Below are 22,006 nucleotides of genomic sequence, written 5' to 3'. Positions count from 1 at the left end.
TCTTCTTGGTTCTGCATCTTTTGCTTTTCTAGGCTTTGACCTCTGATATTAGCCAGATAGCAAAAGAAACCTTCCTTAGTACTCAAAATTCACTGAATTCAGGCGTAAAAAAGATGATCATTATTTGACTAGGAGGCTTTTGAATGATTGTATGTATCACTGCTCCCTAAAATGCATTGCTTTGGGTTTTGTTCCATTTAGCTTAAGGAGACTCAGGAAATTATGCTTTCATTTATTTTTTCTCTTTATGGAATATTCTACTGTTGAAATAACTTCAGTTTCTTTATTTTTTATTGAATTTTCTTTGGAGAGCTATTGTTTTCTCCTTCAGTCTTCTGGATAGCAATGCTTCAAACTGTTCCACCCATTTTTGCCCCTCCCTTCCCCACACATTCAAGTAATGCAAATTTCATTCTTTTAATCTTTCCTAAGGAATTCTAACTATCGACACCAGATTTCCAGGACTGATGCAGGGTCATAGAAATAGTAGTAACCCAAAACATTGGAAAGAGTTTAAAGGAATGTCAGATGAGTTAAAGAAAGTTGGCTGTGATTCTGTAAGGCCTGGGAAACTTGCAGTGGAAAGTATTTAAAAACCCTTCTGGAAAGGTTGCAATCAACTTAGATTCCAGTAAATTCACCTCCATAAAAAGGGCAGCTGCAAAGAATCTGGCCAAGTGTGGCAGGCATGGGAGAATTGAGAGCAAAGTAAAGGCAGAGGATTTTCACTTATTTTTGGATGCACAGAGGGAGTGAAATCGGAATGGTTTCTTTTGTTTTAAAATAGAAACAAGCAAAATTTTGAAATAAAGGAATAGAAAATAGTGGAGAAGATATAAGTTCATGCTAGTTGTAAAATATATGCTTATTGGATTAAGAAAAAGCATGAAATGATGGTGTGTGTAGTGAGCGCTAAAAGGAGTAAAGCTCCCAGAGAAAAAAATCTCTTTTTCCCAGAGCAAGAGAAATTTGTAATAAAATGATTAGATGATCGTCAAGAAGGAAAAATAGATTTCTGAATACCTTTTTGAGTTATCTGGGAAACTGGATAAAATAGAACTCCCTGCAAAGACTCTGTTCCACATACAAGAGCATATAGACTTGTAGATAATTTCAAAAAGTCATTTAGAGCCCCTCATGCCCAGCAATCTTTTGCACATTCACTCAGGTTCTAGTGATGATGCCTCAGATAGTATAGTCAGAATAACTCAAGAATAGAACTGGAAGCCACATCGGTGCTCCCGTGCCCCAAAGCCCCTCATTGTCCCAAGTTCACATAGCTAATCGGTCACCCATCAAGGAAAAGAACTCGGGTCTCTCAAACGCTGTTCTTTCCACTATACTACACTTACCAAAACATCATAACAATGTTGTGGGTAATACTTTGTATATTTATTTAGGCTCCTTATTGATTGCAGTTTGGAGTTCTTTTTAGCCAGGCTTAATTTATTGCAAACCTGTGCTAAATTACTGGGCTGTTCCTCTTCTAGTTAATGAATGCCATGAGCAAAGTTCCCAAACAGCTGGTATAAATGTGGAAGTTAAATTCGTTTCCTGAGGAAGAAGATGGGTTAAAGGATATGAGGAAAGAAACAGGAACACTAAATTGAGTTTGACCAAATGGTTTGGCCTATCAAACTCAATGCCCATTTCCTGTTCCTGATGCCTATGTAACATCTGTTATTACTAACAAAAACTCCATTTTAAGAGTGAAAAGTTAGGCAATATCTTACCAGATACTTCTCTATGATATCAGCACTTCAGACACAGACTATGCAGGATAAAAAAGTGATGGATTGCAGAAAAGTAGATGGTGTGAGAAGTAATCCCTCCTCTTTGAAAAGAATCTCCCCTCTTCCCCAACAAGAGTGCAATTTTTTATTTATCTTGAATGTTCAAGATGGGAGCACCTTATCCACATCCTCACTTTCCATGCTAGCTTCCTAGTTCTGAAGTAATTATATTGCAACAGAAAGAGTACTACATTTGAAGTTAGAAGAACAAAGTTTGAAGTCCTGGCTTTAATAAGCAGAGGAAGGCCACATGTATTTATTAAGGTCTTACTGTGTTCCAGGTGCTGTGCTTAGCACTGAGGTTACAAAGACAAGCAAAAAGAAAGACAGTCCCTTTTTGGATGGCACTTGTATTCTAATGGGAGAAGACCACACAAAAGGGAGCTGAAAACCTGAAGTGGGAGAGGGAGAGGATGAAGGCACCCATGAGGGAGACATAATATTGAGGTCAGGAAAGTCAGAAGTGCACCTAGGAGGGAAATGAAGATTGGCTGACCTGTGCCTCTTTCCAAAATGGAAGCCCCATGAAAAACTTACAATGGAAGAAGGGGGTTGGCCATGGTGGATGATAGTTCTAGGGTGAGGAGGCCTCAGATACTGAAGAAGACTCCTACCTTATTAGTTGTGTAACTGTGAGTCTTCTAACCTCTTTAAGCCTCAGTTTCTTCATTTGTAAAATAAGCATCATAATAAGTTCTTGTTAAGTGCTTAACTCTATAAGGTACAATGCTAGGTACTAAGCACAAGAATGAAAAACACCATAGTACTGTATTATCTCAAATGAGATGATATTTGTAAAGCATTTAGCACAGTTCCTGGCATATAGTAGGCATTTAATAAATGTCCTTGCCTTCCATCCTTTTCCTCAAGGAGTTTGCAGTTCAGTAGAGTGATGAGGCAGTTAGATAAATAACTATGTTAGGAAGTTATTAAGCACAGGAGGTGTCAAAATGGGCTTAGAGATTAGAGGAGGGTGGCATGACTTCTGCTATAACTGGGGAGATAAGGATAGTATCATAAAAGAAGTGGTCCCTGAGTTGAGCCTTGAAGACCAGACAGAAGGCCAGTGGATTTTGATATTAGGAGGTCCATTCTAGTATAGGAACACATTCTAGCATATGGCATATGCAAAATCACGGGAGTAGGAGAAGGTAACAAAATGAGGTGATCATTGGTTAGTTCAATTTCCCGGAGTGTGAAGCATGGCCATATAAAGTGAATTTGTAAAAATAATCTGGATCCTAAATAAATGCTGCGGACAACTAGATGGGCAGTAAATAGAGTGCTGGGCATGGAATCAGGAAGACCTGAGTTCAAATCCAGCCTCAGACACTTACTAGCTATATGACCTTGGGCAAGTCACTTAACCCTCTTTGCCTCAGTTTCCTCATCTGTCAAATGAGCTGGAGAAGGAAATGGCCAGGCGACCCCGAAAAGGGGTCACAAAGAATTAGACACAACCGAAATGACTAAGCAGCAACCACAGCAAGAACAAATAAATGGGGTAGAGTTCATATTTTATCCTCCCACCAGCAGTAGGGAGCCACTGAGGTTTGTGAGCAGGGGTGTGACGTGGTCAAGCCTGTATGATAGGAGGGTGGATTTGGCAGCGGTGTGACGGAAGAAGGACCGTCTGGTCCACTTTCTGAGACATGTCGCTATTTAAAGATTTCTTCTGGCTCTCATTTCTGTGATCTTGTCTGTGACCTCCCATAAAACCTCCAGAAGAAGCATACTCGACGTTCTGGGAAGCCTTCCTCTCATTCTCTTGATATTGTGTGGATCACAGTGAGGCACACAGACTCTCCAGAGGTCATCTGTCACTCTTGTTGCATGCCTTGCCCACTCTCTTTTCCAGTGATAGGTACATCTTCCTAATGGTGAACTTTATTCTGCTTCTCTTATGCAGTTGTTCATTAATTTATCTCTCCAGGTAATCTCAAACTTTAATTTTCTGGAGGCTGTGGTGTGGCATTACTTGCAGCATTATAGCTTCAACAGAAGAATATTGTTATTAAAAAGATAGGCTTTTGTTTCAGGGGAAATTTGGGGTTATTAAAAATTAGTCAGTAAACTCTTATTAAATACTTATTCTGTGCCAGCCCCAGTGCTAAAGCAGCGTGCAACTTCCTAAATTTAATCCAGTCATTACTTCTCCTTCTGTTCAGTAAGTGGGCCAAACTTATTGTCAAAGCTCAGTGTCCATCTGAAGATACTTATGGATTGACTAGCTCTATGGGTTATCTATCCACTGCATAAGATAGTCTAGGCCAGACACAGAACCAGATTACAATGTAATTGGAAAATATATAACCAAATTAATAAAAACGTAACGGAACATAGATAACGTTACTATGTGGTTTTCTAAGTCACGATATGGGTTCAGGGGTCCCTATGTATGGTTTAGCAGCCACCATTTTTACTTGAGTTTGACACCACCAACCAAGTCAGTAGTCGTTCTTTAGCCACTTGATTTCTCTAGTATGGATAGTTAGACTATTCATTTGAATTAGCTTCCAGGGATTGATACGATCAGCAAAATGGCACCTGTAAACAGGAAAATTTGAAGAATCTTGCTCTAATGATGGAGAATCCCTCTTATAATTGGAATCTACACTCTATATCCTCTGTGATGGTAGCCAATACCTTTGGTGAACATACTTTTCCCTGTTTATACCTTGCTGTCTAGCTTGGTTAAAGTACAAAGATCTTTCCCCAGAGCCCTTGCACCTTAGAGGGCTTCTCTTCTAGCCATTCACCAAACATTTGGGGATCTGCTTCTCACTAGGGAAGTTTTATAGCTTATCAAAGATAATGCTTTCAGAGAGACAGCATGGCATACTGGATAGAGCAGTGGACTTGGAATTCTAAGGACATAGGCTCAAATCCTGCCTTTGACACCTACTGGTTGTGTGAACATGTCAGGTCAAGTTATCTCTCTGAGACTCAAATTCTTCGTCTATAAATTGGGAACAATAATGCCTTGTGGTGCCTTCCTTATGTTGTTGATGTAAAGCACAAATGAGATAATGTACATGAAACATTTTGCATTTTTTTCTTTTTAAAAAATTTTTTTATTTTAGAAAAATACTAAAACTTAAATACATAATAAGAAAAGAAAAAGAAACATTATAAACTTAAATATAAAATAAGAAAAGAAAAAAAGATATGTGCACAGCAGAACACAGGAAGATTCAGCAATATAAATATAAGAGATAGCATAAATATAAAGATATAGCAATAACTTTCCATTTCAAAAAAGCCTATATATTAAATACTGTGCATTATGTTGAAAGCTGTCCATCTTTTCTTTGCTTCTTTGTAGATTTTCTTTTGTTCTCTGCCATACGAGTTTTGTTTTGTTCTTTTTTCCCTTTTCCTCCCGCCTCCCCCCTACCCCAAGGCTACAATTAAGCATGGATATATTGATATTGATTTATACATCCATGTATACACACACACACACACACACAAACATACATATACTTTCCCTAACATTTTGCATTTTTGTGTTCTCCCCCCCCCCCAGACAATGGGGTTAAGTGACTTGCCCAGGGTCACACAGCTACTAAGAAAGTGTCACATATCTGAGGCTAGATTTGAACTCTGGTCCTCCTGACTCCAGGGCCAGTGCTCTATCCACTGCGCCACCTAGCTGCCCCTACATTTTGCATTTTTAAAGCACAGTATAATTGCTTGCTATCATTAAAGAAAAGGGAGGGACTAGCTACCTTCTTTGACAATGGATTAAAATACATCACTATCTTAATGCTCAGAAGTCACCATTTCCTGCTTATAGGTCATTAAAGTATCATAAAATACCTTGGAATTTATATTACAGTCTGGTGACCCTGTATTACCACATGGTATTTGTCATACGTATTCTTCAAAGAATTAAGTATGTATGTGTGTATGTGCATATGATTGTCTGTTCCTATTGGCAAGAAGCTACTTTTTGTGTGTTAATCATATCTTGTGTACAGACTGTCCCAAAAAAATTTTAGTGCAGTTTTAAGCTTAAGTAACTTCAGAATTATAATGCTATAAATGTATAAAAACAGCATTTTTAAAAGTTAAAGTTTTAAAATATTAATGTTTCTTATTAAAATTCAACTGTTAACTGCTATCTGTGCCGTATACATGATTCTATCATATTTTTAAACTTTGCAAAAACTTTCATCAGCTGCTGCTGCTCAGTGGTTGAAAGGTTCGCATTTGTAATCCTAGCCTTAACATCATCCAAAGAAAATTTTGATGGTATATATAACATCTTGACTTGAGCCCACAAGAAAAATATCTAATGGAGACAGATCAGGTGACTGAGGTGGTCATGCAAGAGCATCTGTTCTACTGGTCTGAGAAAATTCTATCTAGGAACTGTTGTAACATTCAGTGCATCCCAAAGTGTCCTATCTGGTTAAATTAAAATAGAAAATGTATTATTCAAAATTCATAAAACTAAATATAAAAGAAATTTAAATAAATATTAAATTATTTTTTAAAGTTTGTAGCATTACATTTTTGAAGTTATTATAGCTTAAAACTACACTAAGACTGGGGCAGCTAGGTGGCCCAGTGGATAGAGCACTGGCCCTGGATTCAGGAGGACCTGAGTTCAAATCCCCTCAGACACATAACACTTACTAGCTGTGTGACCCTGGGCAAGTCACTTAACCCCATTGCCTAGCCAAAACCAAAAACTACACTAAGACTTTTGGGCCACTTTCTATGTTCTGCCCTCTGTGTATGATACTGATGTCACTTATCTCCATCGAAGTTCTATTCTGAAGCCTCATTGGGCACCGAGAAGGTTCCTGGGGTTCTTGAAAGCTATGCAATGGAGCACACCTTCAGACAGATCCACCAGACTGGAAATACTTAGAATTTGGCCCTGGCAGCAACACTTTATATCTGCTCTCTGAGAACCACCTTGGCTAAACTCGGAGAGGCTTAGCGGCAGAACATTTGCCATCACGTGATGAATTTTCTCACCCAGAGAAATTCATAAACCTGCTTGCTGAGGATATTGTAATCTGTTGATGGAAGAATATGGGCCAGTGATGCGCCGACTTAACCGTTGTGTAGACTCTCTGTTGTTTTTCTAGCATTGGTAAAGAAAGGATTGTCATTGCTTCATTAGAACCTTCTCGCCTGGACCCTCCTTTTGTTCCTCGGACATACGTGTGAGACGATTTAGTAGCTAGTTAATTGTTGTTGGATTGCTTGAGTTAATCCAAAATACTGGAAAAGAGAATTTGAGGGGCTTGTCCAAGATCATATAGCTAGCAATCAGCAGAGCCGGTGCTTGAATCCAGACCCCCTGATTCCAACTCTCATACTCAGTGCTCATATCTTTCATCTTTCCTTCAAGGAGCTGAATTATTTTTATAAATACCTTCTGATGTGTCCTCATAAATGACAGATGTGAATTTGATGGAGGCAGAAATAATAGCTCCCATTTTATACATGGAGAAGCCAATGATAGGGACTTTAACTTTTCTCAAATAATCTGGTTAATTAGATCTTGTACATTAGAAGTAGACTAAAACTGGGTTCTTCTTTCCTTGAGGCCACCCCATTGCTGTGTATTAGCAGAGCCAAGAATCCTTCCCAGACTAACTAACACCTATGTCGTTCGCACAAGGCTTTTTTTTCCCTTAAAGTTGATATCCTCAAACCAGGATTCCTTTTGGACATTATGCTAATTATAAACCCACAAGATCCCAAATAGACATGGATTAGAGTTTCAGGGTGGACCTCGGAAAGATTATAGGGAAAAAAGAAGTGATCCTCCTTTTTCCTGTTATGGCAGAAAGATTCTGTGATATTGCTTTCTTTACTGAGATAACGAAAGCCTCCTGTTCATCTCTGCTTCTTGGTCTAGCCAATGCAGGGAGTTTGTTCCTAGGGACATCAAACTTGAAGCTTCTCTGAGCTTTGGGCACTCAGAAAGCTTTCCTCCCCAGCAATGCTGATAAACATGCAGCTGATAGGAAGTCAGTGGCGTGCACTGTTGCCAGTGTTATTTATTGTGTAGATTTTTTTAGGGGGGAGCGTGGGACATCCGGTTGGGCAGTAGGAAAGGTAAGTGTGTTTCCTTGCCCCCTCTTTCTCATTCTCCCTTTGAGGGAAATTCCTTATGCTAGCAATAGGAACGTCTGGGGTGTGGTGAACTTTTAAACGCTGCTCTGAGAGACCCAGCTGGATTCAACTCTGCGTTTGCTCATACCAAGTTGTGGGAAGGGAAGATCACTGTAACAAAGAGTAAAATAGGAGGGTTCATTAGCAGAACTGTCTAAAAACTTCAAATAAAGAAATACAAAGTAAACCCTGCTGCAGTCAGTCCTGTCTATACAAAGCTCCTTTTTTTTTTTTTTAAATAGAGAACCTGGCCTTTCTATAGTTGTCCTCCTTCGGAAATAAGGGAGACAGTATTCACTGTTGGGGTGTTGGAAATATTTCCTGTTCATGCTGTGCTTCAGTCCAGGTTCTGAATACTACATGTTTTGACAAAACCTGGGAAAATTGGGGGAGAAAAGAAAACAAATGAAAGGGAGAAACGAGATGATTCCTTTTGGAATTTAATTTTCTGAAAGGATGATGATTTTTTTCTTCCCTATACCCATTCTCCCACATGTAAAATAAGGAGAATTCTTGTTCATAGAAATATTAAGAGAGGTGTTCTGGGAAGCAAGAAGACATTGTGACTAATTAGCTCATTTATCCCCTCTTTTGAAATTTGTAAACATGTCCTCTGTGAGGGCAAGTGTGGGGCCAAACTTGCTATAGTCTGGTTTCCTGCTTTCAACAGCTCTCTATGGGTCTGAACTCAAGGACTATCAGAATAGGGAAAGACAGCAACAGCAAAACTCTGCAGAAACTCCCCCCTCCCCACTCTCCCTGAAAAGGAAGTGTTAAAATGCTGCTTCATGATATTCTTCTTCAAATGTTGATATATAATTTTGCCTAAGAATGGGAAAAACACTTGTCTAGCAACTATGTCTTAGACCCCTTTAAAGAGTGGTCATTTCATTTTACTTTTTCATATATTTAATAAAGTCCAGAATCACTAATTTTCTATAGGGAAATGAAATATTTATAGTTTTTAATGTAATATTAAATAGAGATATAGGGGACACAATGTTATTGGATAGTCTTGAGATTTACATATACACACATATTATGTACATATGGAAATACATATATGTACACATGTCTATACTATGTATATATAGATATGTGTATATGTGTCTGTGTCTGGCATATATACATATACATCTATGTCTATATCTATATCATCTATATATATATACATATACATCTATGTCTATATCTGTATCATATACACACACACACACACACACACACACACACACACACACGCATAGTATATTACAGTTTTCCAAAGTGTCCTAATGTCTGCCATGGGAGTGAGGAATTAACAAATTCATCATTCCTCTGTTTATTCTTAGATTCCAAACTTAAATATGAGCTTATTTAATTCAAGATTCTTATGATATGAATTCAGGACTTACATAACATAAACACGTCTGTGAAATCCTAAAAGGTTCATTCATTCATAGATAATAATGGCCTATTAATCAAAAGCATTTTAGCTAACAAAACATAATCATTTGAAGAGTAAGCATAATAGGTTATGAACTCACTAGTTTCTTAGTTCTTTTTTTTTTTTGCTAAGGAAATAGCTGTAGAGATATGTCAAACACATATTACTTTGTGTGTGCTCCTATCATCTTCCATTATACTCATCATTGTCGTTAAATATTATAGTCCATGATAGGTAAGCCCAATTTTTTAACGATGATGATGATGATAGCAGCATTTACATAGTCTTTTAAGGTTTGTGAAGTGCTTTACAAATTTTATTTCATTTTATCCTCATGACAACACTGGGAGGTAGATGATATTATCCCCATTTTATAGATGAGGAAACCAAGTCAGACAAAGGTTAAGTGACTTGCCCAGGGTCACACAGCTAGTAAGAGCCAGATGCTGATTTGAGCTTAGTCCTTCCTAACTGGCAATCTAGAATTCAGTCCCCTGCACCACCTGACTGCCTACCAGAGATCTACAACCTAGAATGAAGGATGTTTGTATCCTTCCCTGGTATATTATGCAGCCTTTTTGTTCAGCTTGCTGTTGGATCAGCAAGTCTTTGTGATGAGAAGCAAAGATTGAGATAGCAGTCATACTGCATGAAATTTAGTGTGGTAAATGTCTTTGTAATATGCAGTTTGAGTTTAAGACCTTTGAGTGCAAAGTCAAGTCCTAATACCACTTGAGACTGTTGATTTTGCGCTATTCCATGGTCAAAGACAACACTTTCAACCTCAGACATATGTTCCCTTGGTCATAAAGAAACTGAAGTCCAAGAGTGTGGATTAGAATTTATTAGAGCAAACTAGAATAAATTAGAGCAAATTCATTATTACAATGGAAAACCAAGCCATAGTGCATGTGCTGCTGATCGATGGTGGATTGGGTGACATCTTTGATTATGAATTGTGTGTGAGGAACAGAGAGAAGGCCCGTTCAGCTATATCACATGTGCAGGAGGGGAATTAATGTATGATAAGAGGGGAGGGATAGGTTGGAGCCAGGCAATGTTGGTCTTTAAAAGTTAAACAGAGGCATTTACATTTAATCCTAGAGATAATTAGAAGCCACTAGATCTGATTGAGCAGATGATCAGATCTATGTTCAAGAAAAATTACTTTGGTAGAAACGTGTGGGATGGACTAGAATGGGGATAGGTTTGAGGCAGGGAGACCTGTCAGAAATTTCTTGGAAAAATCTGGGCCCTGGTGATCAGGATCTGAACTAAGATGGCAGCTACGTCTGAAGAGAGAAGGGGTAAGATTTCAGAGATATTGTGAAGGTAGACACAAGAAGATTTGGTAAAATGTCCCTGTCATGGATTTTGTGGTCACAATTTCAAGAGATTTAGAACTGGAAAATCTATTACCCCGCACATCCATTACCCAGAACTGAGTTTCTGCACTTTTATTTATTTGCACCTCCAAAGCAGGTGAGGAGAGATAATTTTTTTTCTCTCTCTCTTCTCAGTGCAATTGCCTCCATCTTGAGGGCCTGGCTGGACCAGTGTGCTGAAGACTTCCGGGAGCCGCCTCATTACACTTGCTTGCAGAAGCTGCTAGACTATCTTAAACGGACCATGCCAGGCTCTGACCCTGAAAGAAGAGCACAAAACCTGCTGGAGCAGTTTCAGAAGCAGAATGTGGAAACTGACAGTAAGTTTCTTTACTTAGGAGTGAAAAAGTTCTTGAACCAGATTCTTAGATCTGCTTATTAGTACAGGCTAGTAGATAGAATACTAGACTTGAAGTCAGGAAGACCTGGGTTCAAATCCTGTCTCTGATTTGCCTTATGATTGTGGACAAGTCACTTAAGTTCTTTGAGACATAATTTTTTATCTATAAAATAAGGATAATGAATACTTTAGCTGCAAGAATTGTTTTGAGGTTCAAATGGGACAAAGCATATGAAGTATTTTGCCAACTTTAAAGGCTGTGTAAATGCCAGTTTTTATTATTACTAGAGAGAATGTTTTTATGATAATCTGTAGAGATAAGGTAATTCTGTTCTTAAAAGAAAGGCACAGCTTATGCAGAATTATTAGAAGCATGCTGTGTCTCTCAAAGGAACAATTTCCCCCAATGGTTATTGAAAAAGTAATCAGAGTAATAGAATATTAGAGCTGGAAGGGATTCTTAGCAACCACCTTCTTCAAAACCTTCTTTTTGTGGTTGAGGAAGCTAAGACCCAGAGAGATGAAACTATGTTCTGGATAAGGTAGGTTTCTTAGAGGTGTTGGGGGCCAACTTGTTTAGGTTCTGGTTAAATTTGTGGTTATGCATGTTATTGATTGCCTGTCCATTTGTATGTGCACCAGGTAATCGTTTAGGCCTACCATACACTTGTCCATGTACGCCCTAGTGCTACCTTACATCTCAAATAACAATGTCCACATCACAGAGATGCTTTAAGAGTTTCTAGCAAACAAGGGGTTAAATTATGGTCAGTAGCTCTTCTCTCAGAAGCATGGAAATGGAGTTTCTCTTTCTCTTAATATGGAAATGGTCTCATTCTTTCAGCTTGGAAAGTGTCACTGTGATCTGCCCTCTGCCAACACCAATTACAGTCCTGTCCTTTAGCATCTTCTCCAACTGCTGCATCAAAGGAAATAAATGTGGTTGTTTTTTCCTATTTGACAACTGATTGCCTCCATCTGAGGACAAAGGACAGACCTATAGCCCAGGTCACATATTGGCCCAACCAGTTGTGAGTCCATAGTAACTCGGAGAAGGACCTGTATGCAGTTCCCGGCTGACTCGTTGTCTGCTTCCTGCTTAGAGAGTTTCCTTTGGCCTACAAGCCCACTTCCTGGTTTGCTGTGGCCACTGCTGCTGAGGCTACTGACCAACTTGGAGCTCCTGAAATGTACTTCCTGAAAGCAATGGCCGAAATTGTCAGAGGAGGGACAGGAAACAGCTCATGAAATAGTGATCAGGGGAGCTCAGCAGCTGCAGAAAACAATCTGACATTCTGCATCACTACCTGTTGGATATTCCATGTGTTGGGGGCAAAGGGAGCAGGGGAAGGGATGAGAGAGGCGGGGTGGACCTTATTAAGAGGTCAGTTGCCAAATACCATACTGGGGATGACTTCATCTGTTTAGAATGTTTGAATGCTAGGGCCTCTCCTATAAAAGCCAGAATCCAGGCTCCCTTTGGGGCCTCTTCATTTTGTCTTTTTGTTGGAGTAGAGAACACCAGACCAGACCACAGCTCGGCTCATTGGTGCTGCTGCTGGCTCCAGGCCTAATTGGGGTACCAATGGGATCAGTCATTCATTGTTTCCAACCAGGGCCCTGGAAGGCAGAGTTAATTTGGCATGGCTTAGGGGACATACAGAGGTCAGGGATAATTCCTGACTTTGGAAAGATTTTAGGCAATACCTAGGAATGCATTTTCTTGGGTTTGATTAGGAAAGGCTAAACCAAAAATATCTCTAAAGTCTGTTTATTAGGTGCAGGGATCCTAATTGAAAAGTTGTTTCGAGAGCCAGACTCCAGGGTAAAAGGCTTTGTGTTTGCCTTCCCCCCCTCCCCCTGAAAAGGCTATGAGTTTTCTGTGGGTTTTGCTGATTTATCCTCACGTTCTGTGGGGAGGGAGAGAAGCTTAAAAATGCACTAAGTCTACAACCTCCTGCCCAAATAACCCTTACAAGATTTGGAGGCCTAGAGGCTGTAGAGACCCCCAGGGACTCACCAGGAAATCACAGAATGGAGGCTGCTGTTAGTGGATGATCCACTGAGGGATATTTACAGATTGTTTATCAGAGACCTTTAAGACTTCAGGAGCAAGCCATTTATTAGACATGACCACCAGTCCATTTTAAATCATTTGTGTAATGGTGGCCTGTGAGGTGATGGGGGGAGAGGGAGAGAGAGAGAGAGAGAGGGAGAGAGGGAGAGACAGACAGAAGGAGACAGAGACAGATGGACAGACAGAAAGAGAGAGAAGGGGGAGGAAGACACAGAGACAGAAAGGAAGGAAGGGAGAAACAGACCAGAAACACAAAAAAGAGAAGGCGAGACAGAGTCACAGAGGCAGACAAGACAAAGACAGACAAACAGATAAAAGAGAGAGAGAGTGAGTGTAGAATGAAGGCAGAGTTAGGACTAGAGAGACAGCCCAACAGCTTCTTCCTTTGTCTTTCTCTTTTTCTTTTATAAATACTGCCTGCAAAGGGGTTGGAAAGGTTTGTCCTCCTATTCCATTCAGTGAGGAGTCATTAAATACCACTTGCCTCTGCCCAAACTACTTCAGTAGCCTCCTATCTGGTCTCTGTATCCACTCTCTCCCTTCTGTGACCCATCCTCCATATAACTGCTGAATTGACATTCCTTAAGCATAGGTCTAACCATCACTTCTCTGATTAAGAAGCATCAGTGGCTCCCAGTGGTAGGTACAGCCCTGGCTCTGGAGTCAGGAAGACCTCAGTTCAAATGAGGCCTCAGAAACTTACTGTGTGATCCTAAACAAGCCATTTAACTCGTGTCTGCCTCAGTTTCCCCAACTACAAAATGAGGATTGCAGTAGTACCTACCTCCTAGGGTTGTTGTTAGGCTCTAATGAGATATTTGTAAAGCACTTAGCACATAGTAGGCACTTAATTTAAAAAAAATTTTTTCTCCTTCCCTCCCTTCCTCCCTATTGCTTCTAGGGAGCAAATACAAATTCTCCATGAATGAAATTCTTTGCCTTTACACAGACTGTCACCCTAATACTTGGGATGTTCTGCCTCTTCCCCTTGGCCCGTGGGAACCCTCAGTTCCCTTCCAGGCTCAGCTAAAGTGCCACTTCCTTCAAGAGGTCTCTCTCAGTTCCCCCACTCACTTTAACCCTAAACCAAATGCTGTGTCTATTTTTAAAATTTGTTTTTCATACATTCTGTGTTTACTTACCTGTAAGCATGTTATATCCTCCAGTAGAAAGTAAGTTTAACGAGGGCAGGAGCTATTTAACTTTTGGCTTTGTACCGCTAGCACCTAGCTTATTTATTGATTGATCAGTTGATTCTATTTGTAATGGCCTGAGGTAAGTGTAGATAGCACATAGCAAGGGGAAGGCTTGTCTTAAAGTTTCACTAAGGACTCCATAATTCTATTTCCTTACAGTTTAGTGGGTCTGTATCTCACTGATATAAGTCTTCTTCCATTGGTACAGGTCACAAGCCATCTATGTTTGCCTTCTCATCCTATGAGATGTTTGTGAACAGTCTACCAAAAATCCTCCGTCTAGTTTGCTAGAGGCCTTCCTATTGGCTCTTTTTACATTAAGTAGTTGCCAGTAAGCATCCAGACTGTACATTTGTTGTCACTCATTTTTTTTCTAAATGACCGGCTGATGTTATCAGGTTATATATTTCTTAGATACTATCCCTTATTCCACTTTATTTCACTTATTATGCAATGGTCATCACTAGAAATATGCTTCAGCCTGTTTATACTTAGCATGTAGCTATACATTACCCTTAAAGTTACCAATATTTTTAATTCTTCAAAGATTATGGTATTTCCAGATTCATAGCCATAGCATAGCACTATTGGTACAACATTGCTTTTCTGTCGGGAAACAGCTTGGAAATGACTAAAGTGTTTCATAATTCCCCAAACAGGTCCCTCTCTTATGTCTGCTTAATTATGATCCCTGAAGTTTAATTCAAGGACATTTGCATAACTGGACTGATGTAGGTGGACTGATGGACTGATGTAACAACAGTGAACTGGCCAGCCCTAGTTTTTCCTATACGGATTACACACAAATTTCTTTGGAGTTGTCATATGTCTTACTGAGGAGACTCTTAATATTCTAGCGCTTCAACCAGTCAGTATAGTCATCCTTCACAAAGAGGAATATCTGAAGAATCTCACCTTCTATATCCAGAACTCTTCATCTAAGGTCCCCTTTGGGTTCTGTGGATAGATTTGAGGGAGTCCATGAATATGGATGTGAAAAAATAATCTTTATTTTCACTAGCCTATAAGTTAAAATTTATCATTTCTTCAATTATGAATGTAGGCAACAAACCATTATTTTGACAAAGAGTCCAAAGACTTCACCAGCCTACCAAAGGGCTCCCTGACACACAAAGAAGATTAAGAACCCCTGATCTATAGGGAGGGAATCTACAAAGATATTGAGGGTATTAGATCTCTGGAGTCAGAGAGGCTCACTGAATTTGATAAGAGTTGTTTTTCTTTACAGTGTTGCAATCATTGCACAAATGGTTCTACTGTTCCTGTTTGCTTCATTCTGCACTAGTTCATATAGATTTTCATAGATTTCTTTAAATCCATCCCTTTTGTTCATCCTTGTTTTATAGGAAGAAATTGGGCTAATCTTTCTTTGTGGGAAAAATCCATAATTGATGGCAAGATCTATGTGTAGGTAGTTATAAGCTACTGATTTTAAATATAAATAATTTTTATTTCATGGACAGATGGATTTCATAATGCTCTCACCTTCAGTCTGGAAGAAGAAGAGGATCTAGAGGGTGGTGGATCAAGTGAATTCACTTTATTCCCAGAGGACCTTGTGGCAGAACAGCTGACCTACATGGATGCAGTATGTACTATCATTCTGCCGTAGATAGATAAAAAATTTGCTATGGTTCATGGGAGGATGAAATGGTTAATGAGATTTATTTTCAGTATTTTCAAGTCTTTGATAATTGTAAACTGTGTCTATCTGTACAGAGCAAAACAATTTCATGATTAATTCAAGGAAAAAGTTATTTTTTCCTCTGAATGATCTAAAATTTTATAAGAATGTGTGTATGTATGTGTATGTATGGATCATAAAGAAGTCAGAGAATGAGGTAGGATGGAATAAAGTCACTTATTCCTCATGTTATATCCTGTAGCTAATTTTTATAATAGCATAGCTGATATTTTTGTCATTCCATAGATAATCGACTCACTGAAGTTTCAGGCCACACTGTAGTTAGAATTATTTCAGAAATGTGATAGGGACTTTTAAAATTTTGGTTTGTTTTTACTTCCTACCGCTGTTGAGTCAGTGGGAGATAACTGTGTTCCCATGCCGCTTCTCCTAGTGCCAATGAGATTCTAATACTATAAAGGAATTAAATCCACTGTAATTGTCTAAACAGTATGTTGGTATGGACAAAAATATGGGATTCTTCATTGTCTGTTATGATCATATTCCCTTTGGAGGTAAGAGAAATAGGTCACCATGATGGTGAAGGGTCTAAAGATCACGTTATATGAAGATTGCTTGAAGGATCTGGGAATGCTTATCCTGGCCAAGAGAAGCCTTTAGGATGGCTGTCTTCAAGCATTTGAAAAGTTGTCATGTGTAAAGGGGATTAGGCTTGTTTTCCTTGGAGCCATTAGGGCAGAAGTAGAAGTAATGGGTAGAGTTTGTGAAGAGACAGATTTCAGTCCTTTGAAAATTCCAGATGTGGAATATGCTATCTCAGGAGAAAGTGAGTTTCCCCTCATTCAAGGTCTTCAAGTTAAAGTGAACTACTACCACTTGTTGGCTCTATTGAAAAGGAGATTCTTGTTCATATGTGAGTAGGACGATGACTTTTTAAATCCTTTCCAGGTCTGTGATGTTTTGATTCTCTGAACCCTGGAATTCCATGTAGTATGAAAAGGGGTTCTATCATATAATTTTCTGGCTATCAATATTTTTCCTCTAAAATATTAAACATGAGTATAAACTATATGAGTATAAACTACTTCTATGCAGCAATTTTTCAATGTGAAAAGTGCCTTGGTTTCCTTTGTTTTGCTGCAGAATTTCCCAGCCCTTCCCTTTTGTCTCAGAGGTATTCAAGGCACCGGGCATAGAAATGGAAAAAATGACACAATACCCATCCTAGCTTAATGGAGAGGATATGACATGTCTATACATCAATGTGGCCTCTAATAGGACATAGGAGACATCAAACAGTGTGCTGTAGGGAAACTTGAGGAGCGAATGCTTACTTTCAGCTTGGGAGATCAGAGAATGCTTCACAGAGGGTAGCACTGACCAGGGCCTTGAAGAAAAAACGGGCTGAGGTGGGGAAGGAGTACATCGTTGTGGGCATGTTACCTTCATGGAGGTGGGAGAATGCAGGATGAGCTTGGGGAAATTGTCTAGTTTGGCTGGAACTAGAGTATGTGGAGGGAGTATTATGAAAGGAGGCTGGAGAGATAGGTTGGAGCCAGGTTTTTAAAAGGCCTTAAATGTTAAGCTAAGATGATCACTTGAATTTACATCCAGTAAAACTTCATAGTTTTCAAAGTGCTTTACATATATTACCTATTTTGACGCTCACAATAACCCCGTGAGATAAGCGCTCCTGTCATTATGAGACCTGTTTGACGCTTGAGGAAGTGGAAGCTCAGCAAGTTTGTGATGCACTGCCAGGGCTACAGAGCTGTGTCAGAGTCAGAAATCCAGGTCTTTGCTAGTTCCAGGTGCAGTGGGTGTTGTTGTTGTTGTTGTTGTTGTTGTGGTCGCACTGTTGTGGACAGAGAGTGGCATACATCTGTGCATGAGAAATATTATCTTGGCAGTTGTGTGAAAGATGGATTAGAAAGGGGAGTGGACAGCAGCAGGGAGATGTTAGGGGGCTATTCTGGCAGTCCAGGTGCGAGGTTATAGAGACGTAAGCTGGAATAGTTCAATGAAGAAGAAGGTACTTATTTGAGAGATATTGTGGACATAGAATTGAGAGTATAAATGGGGTGAGAGCATGAAGGAAGAGTCAGAGATAAATCAGGTTTAGAGCTCCAAGGGTAGCATGGCACAGTAGAAAGAACACTTAGTGGGGAATCAGAGGATTTGGGTTTGAATCCCTGGCCTGCCCCTTACTACCTGTGTGACTTAACCTTTCTGGCCTCAGTTCCCTCGTCTGTAAGATGAGATTGTACTGTGTGAGCTCTGAGGTCCCTCCTGACTCTCTCAGTATAGGATCCTCAGCCTGAATGACTATGAGAATGGGGTACCATAGTCAGAGATAGGGAGGGAGCAGAGTTTAGGGGCAAGGAGGGTAATTCCGTTTTGAGGTTGAGGTGGGACATGAATGGTAACATCAACAACAAGCAAGTATTAAATTTTTGCTGTGTCCCAGGCACTGACTGTATTGAGTGCTGAAGACACAAAGAAAGGCCAGAAAATAGCCCCTGCTCTCAGGGAGTTCATGTTCTACTGGCAGGAGCTGACATGCAGACAACTATGTGCAAATAAGCCATATCGAGGATATAGTAGAGCTAGTCTCTGAGGGAAGGCACTGGCATAGGAAGACCAGACGGGGCTCCTTGCAGAAGGTGAGACTTTAGCTGAGGCTTGAAGGAAGCCACAGAAGCCAGGAAGCAGAGATGAGAAGGGAGAGCATTCCAGACATGGGGAACGCTCAGTGAAAATGCCCAGAGTTGGGAGATGGAATGTTTTGCTTGAGGAACACCAAGGAGGTCAGTATCCCTGCATCACAGGGTACATAAGAGTGCAGAAAAGTATAAGAAGACTGGAAAGATTTGTGTGTGGGGGGGGACAGGTTATGAAGTCTTTGAACACCAAACAGAAGGTTATATATTTGATCCTGGAGATGATAGGATGCCACTAGAGTTTATTGAGTAGAAGGGGGGGGTGATATAGCAGAACTTCACTTTAGGAAAATCACTTTGAGAGCTGAGTGGGGACAGGCTTAAGGAAGAGAGATCAACCAGAAGGCTTTCGTAGTAGTTAAGGTATTTGATGTTGGAGACCTGCACTGGGGTGATAGCAGTGTCAGTGGAGAGAAGAAGGCATATAGGAAAAATGTTGTGAAGTTAGAATAGCCAGGACATGCCAACCCATTGGATATGAGGGATGAAAGAGAGTGAAGAGTTGAGGGTGACATCTAGGTTGTGAATCTCTGGTGAGTGGGATAGGGATATTTTGAAAGAGGGTAAGGATTTTTGGGGAAAGATAATGCATTAAGTTTTGAACATGTTGAGTTTAAAATGTCTATGACATACTCAGTTTGAGATGTCTAATAGGCAAGACCATAGGTCAGATGCAAGAAAGAGAGGTTGAAGGTGAATAAAAAGGTTTGAGAATTATCTGCACAGAGGTGGTAATTGAATCTATAGGAGCTGATGAAATCACCAAAGGAATCGTATAGAGGGAGAAAGGGAGAGGGCTCAGGACAGAGCCTTGGAGCTCACACACTGTTAGTGAGTACAGCCTGTCTGAAAATCCAGTAAAGGAGATTGAGGAGTGTTCATATTGGTAGGAGACCTAGAAGAGAACAATACCACAAAAACCTAGAGAGAGGAGATCAAGGAGGAGAGGGGGACTAACACTCAAAAGTTGTAGAGAAATCAAGAAGGATGGGGAATAAGAAAAGACTTTTAGATTTGGTGATTAAGAGATCCTTGATAACTTTGGAGAGAGAAGTTTTGATTGAATGATGGAGTTGGAAGGCAATTTCTGAGAGTTAAGAGATTGAGAGGGGACACTAATCATAGGCAGCTTTGCCAAGGAGTTGGATAGTGAATTGTCTTGAGAATACGTATTTGTATTAGAGCTAATTAGTGAGGTTTGGTAATTTTCTCTAGTTTCATTCAGCAGCACAAGAATAGAAATGAAGGCAGTGGATGATGGAAGTAATTCAAATCTGGGGCTTGACATGGTGAAATAGGATAAGAGGAAAAGGGACTCCACAGTAGTGGATAGAGTTGAACTGGTTCACCAAAGCAGTCAAGATGGGGAGTGGAGGAAAATACAGCCGCTGCAGCAGTGAAGACCTCAGAAGGGTGTGAAGTAAAGACAGTGAACAAAGTTATGGGTTGTACAAAGAGGGAAAGATGGAATGACTAAAAATTATATGATCAGATAAAGGAATTTCAAAATTATTAGCTATGGAAATATAACATTTGCAAACCATGGCAAGATCTAAGATATGGCCATACCTGTGAGGAGCTGAGCTAGGGTGAAGGAATAGGTCATATGAAATGAATACATTGAGGAGCTGAGACATAAGAGTGTTTGAGGGAGTATCCAAATGTATGTTGAAGTCTTCTAGTGTGAGAGCAGGAATTAGGGAGGAAAGATTGAAAACTAGGCATTGAACTTGTTGAGGAAGGACAGAGAATGTCCTGGAAACAATTATCTGTGATTACAGCTACCAGGATTTTAATTAGGTAATGAATATAGATAGAATGAACCTCAAAGGAGAAAAAGTTACTGAGTGGTAGTGGTAGAGGGAGAATCTGGAAGAAGCATTGTGGGAAAGAAATTGTTCCTACTTCCCACCACAATCAGTTATGGGGGAAGGTAGGCAAGTGAAAGTGCAGCTGGTGCTGGAAAGGATGGGGGAGGGGGCACTATGTCATCAGGAGGGAGCCAGGTCTCTGTGAGTGAAAGAAGATGGAAAGAGAGAAAGGAAAAGACTTAAGATGAAAGTTACCTATGGAGCAGGCATTGCATAGGGCACAGTGGAAGGGGGAGTTAGGATTCAGAGGTTTAGGAATGAAGGAATGGCAGCAGGGAATGTAGTATCTAGAATTACAGCTGAAGCTTCAGAATCACTAGGATAGGGAGAGGATGACTGGGTAGGAGTGTGCTAATCATTGGAGGAAAAGTTCAGGCAGATAGTCTGCAGGCAGCCAGGGGAGCCAGTGGTGAAGAGTTACACATATGGAGGTGGTTCCAAGGAGAGAGTCACAAAATGCTGACATTGCCTCAGGCTGGGTTGTTCTGGGGCTCAGGCAGCAGTGTGTAGGAGGAAGGGGAGTTGGGGAGGGCTCCCCACATGGGGCAAAGCAACCAGTTTGGAATTTGGTGTTGAAGGAAGTAAGATTTTGAGGATTTGGTAGATTTGGGCAAGAGACAGTCACCCCAATTTAATTAGTCAATAAGATATATTAAACACTTATTAGGTGCCAGGCACTATCCCAGGGCTAGGATACAAGTACAACAAATAAAACAATTTCTTCTTGCAAGGAGGCACCCGGTAGGATTCTTGACTCTTAGCTGTGTGACCCTGGGCAAGTCCCTCGACCTCACTTAGCCTCAGTTTCCTTATCTATAAAATAAAAATAATAAGGACACCTACCTCCCAGAGTGGTTGTGAAGATCAAATGAGATTTTATATATGTATGTACATATGTGTATATATATATATATATATATATATATATATATGCAAACCATAATGTACCATATAAAAATCATTATTATTATAATTTATAATAATAATAATAAAAATATAGGCCCAGAACAGGAATATTGGTTCAGTCGGGACAGCAGGGAGGGATATTGAGGGATTGGAGGTTGTAGTGAAAGTAAATAACAAGTTTAGCAAGAGTAGAGGTAGAAATGACATTATAGTTAGAGAGGTCAGGACGCTAGAAGAAAAGTAATTTCTGATGATGGTGAATTCTAAAGAGATGGAAGATATGCCTTTGGGTGGCCCAGGCAAAGTGGAGATGGAGTTCATGGGAGTTGAAGAGGTTGATGGACTAGAAGGCCAGGGTATTAGAAGGATTGAGACCATGGATATTTCATGTCCTTAGAGCCCTCCTAGACCAGCACTTATTATGGAGGAAGTGTGTTATGGTGGGAAGAGCAGTGACCTTAAAGTCAGAAGACCTGGCTTTAAGT

At 40.0% G+C, this 22,006-nt stretch overlaps 1 protein-coding gene across 4 annotated transcripts in view; it reads left to right on the top strand.

Annotated features, from left to right (window-relative positions):
- Positions 1-22,006, top strand: part of RGL1 (ral guanine nucleotide dissociation stimulator like 1) — a 222,027-nt gene that overhangs the window by 138,056 nt on the left and 61,965 nt on the right. For all 4 annotated transcript variants that reach the window (XM_078156455.1, XM_020984384.2, XM_020984386.2 and 1 more), the window contains 2 exons: positions 10,881-11,065; positions 15,843-15,967. In XM_078156455.1, coding sequence (XP_078012581.1) covers positions 10,881-11,065; positions 15,843-15,967 — 310 coding nt within the window. The remainder of the gene's footprint in view (positions 1-10,880; positions 11,066-15,842; positions 15,968-22,006) is intronic.

The sequence above is a fragment of the Phascolarctos cinereus genome, unplaced genomic scaffold, assembly GCF_003287225.1.
Source record: "Phascolarctos cinereus isolate Bilbo 61053 unplaced genomic scaffold, phaCin_HiC Scaffold_5;HRSCAF=322, whole genome shotgun sequence".
In the NCBI taxonomy this organism is placed as follows: domain Eukaryota; kingdom Metazoa; phylum Chordata; class Mammalia; order Diprotodontia; family Phascolarctidae; genus Phascolarctos; species Phascolarctos cinereus.
This window is presented reverse-complemented; position numbering and strand designations above follow the sequence as displayed.